General features: G+C 48.4%; 1 protein-coding gene across 1 annotated transcript; it reads left to right on the forward strand.

Annotated features, from left to right (window-relative positions):
- Positions 1-567: 567 nt before the first annotated feature.
- LOC144107006 (uncharacterized) lies at positions 568-7,594 on the forward strand. Its single transcript, XM_077639978.1, has 4 exons — positions 568-947; positions 5,191-5,327; positions 5,682-5,887; positions 7,282-7,594. Exons 1-4 carry the CDS (start codon positions 836-838, stop codon positions 7,559-7,561), a joined length of 735 nt encoding a protein of 244 aa, XP_077496104.1. The 5' UTR covers positions 568-835; the 3' UTR covers positions 7,562-7,594.
- The last annotated feature ends 466 nt before the right edge of the window (positions 7,595-8,060 follow it).

An 8,060-nucleotide genomic window follows, 5' to 3' on the forward strand; every position in this document is an offset into this window, starting at 1 on the left:
GTAAGTCACGTCTCATCGACACGCGTAAAAGTCTATGACAAAACCACGAGCTTTCTATTTTTGCTTGCTGTTTTCTCGCATGAGCTGAGCCCTTGACAAAATGTAGCCCAGGCCGCGTCTGTCCAGCGGTCCCGTTCCTGGGAACATGGTATGTTACACCTGCTGTCCGGAAGCGTTCCATAACGAACGAGTCACGACTTGCTTGTAAATAACCGATTGCGACATCCTGTACAAGACAGGCCGAATAATTGTCGAGCCAGTTCCCTTTTGTCCAGCACCCAATCTATTCCTCCTGTTGGCAACAGGAGCTGTTCGCCAGTGGGCGACAAACCGAGCACGTTATTATTTTGTTCCCCAGTCAATCTATGTCACCGTTTCTCAGAGGCCTCGCGGAAGCGTCAGGAGTCTTTTGGAGTCCGCATCGTGGGCAAGAAAATTTAGTTCCCGCTTGCGGCAGATTGACCGCATAGCTCGAACGGAAAGGGGAGAATGGGCCGACGGTAGAGAGAGGATTGCGAGAAGCAGTCGTTGCCTATATGCCTCCAGTGGTAGTTGCGTCTGTCCATCTCTACAGAGAAGGTGGCGAGGGAAATCCGCCGTTCTCGTTTATGATTGGGTTTCCAGATAGACTTCATCCGCTGCATGCTGCAGACTACCGTTATCACTGTTGTTACGTTTAGCGCTCGTAAGTCTGAGCGCACTGGTTGTCGCGGGTGAGAAAGAAAGCTCAAAGAATAACTCGTGGCTGCAATATAGGAGCTGGACGCGTTGGGGTTGTACGGACAGTAAGCTTAACACCGAAACTGGCGACCTCTGTGCTGTGCCACGAAAGAGCATGCGTTTGCCGGTGGTCTTCTCGTCGTCGATACTCCTGTTGCCTCTCTTCTGCCTGACCGAAGCAACGCTCCTGCCTTTGTTGTTCGCCAAGAAAATACTACGCAATGCAGGTATGCAGGTGCTGTTGCACACTAGCAGGTGTAGGTTTTGCTTATTGTCAATGCTTTTATCGATAGCCTCGCGTTTTACGGGAGTAAATGTCCAAGTTTCTTAGAGCCTCAAAATCCTCTATGCATTTCATTTATAATTTGAACAGTAGTCGATAACTACGTGTATCCTTATTTCTACATCGTTTAACTCATCATGTTGTTTGGTGCTTTAAAGGTTTCTTTTTAACTCCTAAGGCTTTTATAGTCATAACTATATTACGTCACGTCTCCACCTTTCATTTGACGCAAAGTGGCGCCGGTTCTGACAGCGTCACTTTCCTGGAACTACAACTATACGACCGCCCAGTGTGGGGTAGGCAAAATGCTATGCAGTATGATGGCTTGCTGTCGTTCCCATTTCCGCGTCTTCAATTTTTTTCCGTTCGAGAGTGTACCGTTGGAGAGAAGATTGACAACTATCAGTTCGTGGCTGCTAGGTAGGCTGGAAATAAATGAACGAAACATGGACATGTTTTACATACTTGTGTTGGGAATAAGTTACCATTCCAGTTCTGTGTACCCGCCGACGTGGCTCAGTGGCTATGGCGTACAGCTGCTGATCCTAAGGTCATGAGATCGAACCCGGCCGCGGCGGCCTCGTTTCTATGGAGGCGAAATGCTAAAATGCCCTGTGCTGTGCGGAGTCAGCGCACTTTAAAGGATCCCGGGTGGTTTCACATATTCAGGAGCCTTGCACTGCGACGTCCCTCATAGTGATGTGTCCCTTCGGGGCTTTAGACCATAAATGCCTTTCACACCTACCTACAGTTCGCTGAAGAAAGTGGCTTCTTGGCTCGTTAATTGGCGGCTGAATCCAAAGCTCAATATTTCTGGATTTAGAGTGCTTGATACTCCCTTTCGCAACTCCTTGCAGTGGAGTAGGTGCTACGAGCGTGAGGCCACAGCGTCCTTCATACTGCCCTCACGAATCAACTACTTCGGGAAGCCATCATCGCGCGCTAGTAGTTAATTTTCTACAGCGAAGATTAGTAAGACGGAGTGCAGTTTTGGTGCCACAAGATTCTAGTGAACGCAGTTTGTTCATACACACGCTGGGGAACCACGTGCTAGTCCGCTCAGTACAAACCCTAGAAATCTCACTTCTTGCTATAGGGCGAAAGCTGCAATCATGAGGCAGCGACTTTTCTCGCCTACTGCTGAGAGCCAGCGAGCGAGCGAGAGAGAGAGAGAGAGAGAGAGAGAGAGAGAGAGAGAGAGAGAGAGAGAGAGAGAGAGAGAGAGAGAGAGAAGTAGCTCTTGTCCTGCAGCAAATCCGGAGCCGTCAGCGTTGGGAGCGAAATGTCGCCGGAGAAGCAACATAGTCGGGCCACGTAGGTCCCATAATCCCTATAGCGTCAACACTATTTGCCGCCTGGATTGTGAGCAAACTGGCCACTGGGGAATGTGGCCGTTAAATTAATGGTTGGTTGGGAGAGGTTGCTCAGGAAGAGTAACCTGGGTCTCACATGCCCCACAGGTGGCAGTACCTGCCATCGCAGGGTAGTGGCGCATCCCTTAACCGCTGCACCAGAGGGGCCAGGAGTGGTGTGAGGACTCCAAGGGATCTGTGAATGTCTAGTATGACCGATTCCGCATATATGGGCATTAACCCATTAATGTTATCGCATTATACCCTCAAGGCGGAGCTTAATTGTCCACATTAATTTTATTAGAGGTCGACATTATGTGTGCTCTTCCGCCAAACAGACAACTGCCGAATGTTCGACGTGAGTAGCCGAGGACAGCCATGCCCACAACTAGGGAGCAGAAGGATTGAGGTATAATGTGCATGGAGAGCGACAGTCTGTGGAGCAAGTGAAAATATGACGTTCCACGTTGACGTAGGTGCAGGGGCAACTTCGGCAGGAGGTTTGGAGCGAAAAAGGTATAGGAACAGTCAGGTCGATACGATGAGGGTGTTCGGCTGTGTGACTAGACTGCAAGTAGCGAGATGCACGAAACGTTGACAGGTACTGCTCATTTGAGAAAGCTGCTACTGCGTGTGACAAGCGGGAAGCAAGGAGCCTACAGTATACAGGCTGTCACGCGAGCAACTAGAAATTATGTCGTGCGGCGCAGTGGCAATTTTATGAATTCTGCGTTATGGGCCAAAAATCGATACGAACGAGTTGCGAGAACTGCAGTCGTCAACACTTCAGGACTTTGCAGGGCCAGGAAAGCCTCAGAAGCTGAGATCCGCAAGGCAACTAAAATTAGCGGCTTTAATGTCGCATTGTTCAATTGTGATAAGACTGAACTTTACGAAGATCCAGTTATGCGGCCCTGATTGTAGTCTTTGCCCTTCTTACGAGTGCTCAAAGTGCGGACAAGCTTTGAAAATCTTCTCTCAGAAATTTGTCGACAACATCGTGGAGTAGCCTTTAAATCTGTTCGGGATTAAAAACTGGGGCAAGCTGTCGACGATTATTATTGTGAATAGCGTTCTAGATCCCCATGAAGCATAGCTCAAAGCTTCCGCATTGATGGCAGTGAAAAAATTTCTTATTGGCTTCCACCTGGGCGCTGGCATACGGCTATAAAGGAGAGCTATACAGCTTTCTCAGGAGCTTCGCAGTTTGAAGAAAAACTTGTATGGACCCGGGGTTGAACCCAGTATCATTACCTGTCTTGGGCAGGTGCTCTACCAACTAAGTTAAGCAGGTCGGCTAGCAAATGACGAGACGAAACTGAATTGATCAATAACTCGATGGGGTAACAGTATTAATACAATGCATTTAGGGGAATCCCCCAAATTGGAGTAAATTTCAGTCGGGACAGTAATTACACGCTTTGCTGAGCTCAGGTAACTCATTTGATTTAAATCTACACCATGTTTGGAGATTCCACCAAATACACTGGAAAATAGGTTAGCCTTAAGCTCACAACCGCAAGCGTGCGTTTCTCGGAGGAGATCGCGAAGTTCGCGCGAAATTCCCAAGTTCTAAACTCCCGGTTGCAATCAGATAAACACAACGAAGTGAATCCGCGCAATGTTTACTTACTGGCTAATGCATGTTTAGTTCGAGTTCTGTCTACGAGATTAGCGGCAGTATTTTTTTTCTGTAGAAAGCAAAGCCAATGTAAAGAAGCCTGCGATGTCGGGAGCCTGCTTACTCTTATAAAGCCGGTTTATAAAGTTTTGGCCGCATGCTTTCCCTGGATCACTCTTTGACCTTACTGCCATTCAAAGTTGCGACTTCTGAGGTCATCTGAATGTGATCGAATTAAATCGATTTACTGAAATTCAATCCAATTAACTACATTAGTTAACATAAATTATACTATATGTAATTAAGTCATTGTGGATGACACTGTAGATTCCACGGTATAATGCAGGGATATAAGGGTAATAATAATAATAATACTTGGTTTTGGGGGAAAGGAAATGGCTCAGTGTCTCTCATATATCGTTGGACACCTGAACCGCGCCGTAAGGGAAGGGCAAAGGAGGGAGTGAAAGGAGAAATGAAGAAAGAGATGCCGTAGAGGAGGGCTCCGGAATAATTTCGACCACCTGGGGATCTTTAACGTGCACTGACATCGCACAGCACACGGGCGCCTTAGCGTTTTTCCTCCATAAAAACGCAGCCGCCGCGGTCGGGTTCGAACTCAGGATCAGTAGTCAAGCGCCCTGACCACTGAGCCACCGCGGCGGGTGGATATAAGGGTAAACCAAATCCAGATTAACAGCCTTCGGTGGCACAGCGGACTGGCATCAGGTGACCCATCAGGTGGCACCATGCGACCGTCATTAGGTGACTGGATGAAAGCATCGGATGAAAGCATGCCGCCGTGAGGATAACAAGAAAGAGTAAGCAGAATACGGCTCTAAAGAAAGCACGAAAATATAACTTTCCTTTTTAAGTTTCATTCGTTCCTTACGATTTTAGGAATGGAGGACAAGGCTTAAAGTGCTACGGAGAAATTGAAACGCTGGCCGTGTTCATAGCACAGGGAAGGTATATAAACAGCAGGATTCTGCCCAAGGAAAATGCGTGCTTTGAAAAAACAAAATCTTAACTTTCTGAGAGAGAGAGAGAGAGAGAGAGAGAGAGAGAGAGAGAGAGAGAGAGAGAGAGAGAGAGAGAGAGAGAGAGCCAAGATCAACTGCGGACAAATAAGCAAAACTTCGTGTTCAGAACCTGAAAAAAGCAAGCACACACGGATGAAATGCCTGCTTAAAATATTTTTTTTTACTTTCCAGCATCCCGAGGTGTGAGCAACACGAACCACGTTGGGCATAATGAAGGATCAGAAGACGCAGATTTACAGTGGCAGCCAAGCATCAGTTTTGAAAGCGTTCGTGACAACAGGAACAGAAACAATAACTTCGCAGTGCAGGTAAACTGATAGCTCTTATGTGCTTTCTGCCTGTTTATTTAACGAATCAATCAATCAATCAATCGCAGTTAATCCGTCAGTCACAGTCAATAAATCAGTCACAGTCAATCAACCAATCAATGAACCAGCCAACTAACCAATTAATCAATCAACCAATAAATCAGTCAGTATCAATCAATCAATCATTCAATCAAACAACGCGGAACCAAAATATGAGTTCCAGACACAACAGAGTTTTGTCCTGTAAACTGACGCACCAGCACGCAGGTGCGGATATACGGTCGTACGCGCGGTCACGAATCGAGTACCGTGGGCGCATACTGGGCGATAAGGTATCTTGCGCATCTTCTGCAGGTCGTGCGTGAGCAGGCCCCGCTGATACGTCAGATCGAGATACAGATAAACGAGGGCTTGGAGGCGGAGCGGAACCTAACGGCCGTGCGCGCCGCCATCAGACGGGAGCTGGCCGAGGCTAAGAAGACCGGCAGTGTGAGAGGAAGCTTTCGCATGGAGAGGCAGCTCCAGCAGCTGGACGATCGACTCGCTGGGCTGCGTGCAAAGTGAGTGGCGATGATGACGCCAGCTCAGTGCGTTTTAGCTTGTGTCTGCTAAGAGACACCGAATACACAGAAAGGTGCGGCAGGACACACGTGTTCCGTTGGATCTTTCTGTGTGCGTGTGTTTTTAGCGCTGGTTACCATGTCGGCATCCGTAAGCCAACTCGCCCAATTAAGAGCCTTAGCTGCGCAATGGTGACAGCAGCGACGGTCAAGTTGCAGATTAACTGTGTCGTCATCGTCATCATCGTCTGCCTAACTATACCGCCCACCACAGGACGAAAGCGTGTCCCATGCCCCTACCATTAACCCTCCCTGTGCCATTCGCGGCCACATTACCCTGGCAGACCTCCGAATCCCATCCGGACACCTGACTCTCTGCCCCTCCCTGCTACACTTGCCTTCTCTTATGATAAAATCCGGTACCCGAAGTGGCCGTCGGTTATCTTGCCTTCGCATTAAATGCCCTGCCCATGCACATTTCTCTTATGCTTCAACCAGAATACCATTAATCCGCGTGTGCACCCTGACCCACTCAGCACCTTTCCTGTCTCTTAGCGTCGCACCAATCATTTTCTTTTGTAGAGCTCGCTGCACTAGTCTCGTACGGGGTTCGAATTCCGGCACCACCGGAACCTTTCCGGCGCTTGTTTTCTGGTACACGCGTCGTCGGCCTAATGCTCGTCCCTACTAGTAGAGATAGGCGTGGGAAAAAGTTCAGCGCTGGTCTTTCTGACTAACACGCATGAGTGTTCTTGTGTGCGCATGGTAGCGCTCCTCTGCATTCTTCTCCTTTCATTCCGCATTATTCTTCATCCCCCCCCCCCCCCCCACTAACCTTACCTCCTGCCCTTCCATTGTGATGCCTAATAGTTGGCGCTATGCGTTTCCTTGAAATTAATGTTGAAACTAAGGGTTACAATTAAGTCGAGGACAGCGCAGTTTGCTATTGAAAGGAAAATTATAGGTATAACGCTAAGAGAGAGGAAGATGGCAGATCGGGTCAGGCAACAAACGCGAGATAATTAGATCCCAATCTAAATCAAGAAAGGGGCACGGACGGGGCATGTAATGCGAAGGCATTACACCCGATGACAACAGAGGGTCCCTAAGGGTAACAGAGCGGACTCAGACAAACGTCGCAGGGCGTGGCAGAATGCCAGGTTTACGGATGAGATTAGGAAAATCGCCGGAGGAAAGTCGGTGTAGCCAGCACATGACTCAATCAATCAATCAATCAATCAATCAATCAATCAATCAATCAATCAATCAATCAATCAATCAATCAATCAATCAGTGATGGTCTGGCACAAACCCATGACCCAAAACTCCCACCTAGCTGTACTTAGCAGTTACGGTTAGATCGCCATTATATGCGGTACAACTCGCTTTCGCAGGAACAAGGAGGCCGAGATTCGTTTCCGCAACTTCGTTGGAGGCATCGACTCGGGGAGAATCCGCAGCCAGCGGCAGGCGCGCGCCGAGTTGGGCGGCATCGCGCAGTTCTGTTCCCAGGTGGTGATGAAATACGTCAACGTCTGCGTGTCGCTCTGCGCGGGGATCATCAATTTCTACAAGAACATTTTCGTACGCATCGCGAACATCTTCCACGGCATCCTGGGCTTCAAGAAGCTGCGGTCGGTGCAAGCGGGCGTCAACTTGATCGCCGGGATTTAGCCCTTCGCTTGCGCATGCGCAATAAATGCACCACGTGGAAAGATTCCGATTCCTTTGTCTCAAAGTTGTGAACAATGGGCCGAGTTACGGTTTCCGGGTAGTTTAAAGTCGCCAGTTCCTTTCACACCGCTGTACTACTACATTAGCACTGGTAGTTCTCTGGCCGACACAAGTTCTTTTCCGAGGAATGCCCTTCATCCTTTATCCCTTCCCTTACGGCGCGGTTCAGGTGTCCAACGATATATGAGACAGACACTGCGCCATTTCCTTTCCCCAAAAAACCAATTATTATTATTATTATGACACCAGCGCATCTATTCTCTATTTCTGTGGCCGGGGACACCGCAGCCCCTAGAAGGAAACGAATCATCAGAGTGACGATTGGCTACAAAGCTGCTGCCAATGCACACCGGTGCATTGACGAAAGAAGGTAATTGCACTTTACAAGGAATATATATAAGATTACGGGCAGTTGAAAAACGTCAGGGCTCCTCTGCTT

This window comes from Amblyomma americanum, chromosome 10, assembly GCF_052857255.1.
Source record: "Amblyomma americanum isolate KBUSLIRL-KWMA chromosome 10, ASM5285725v1, whole genome shotgun sequence".
In the NCBI taxonomy this organism is placed as follows: domain Eukaryota; kingdom Metazoa; phylum Arthropoda; class Arachnida; order Ixodida; family Ixodidae; genus Amblyomma; species Amblyomma americanum.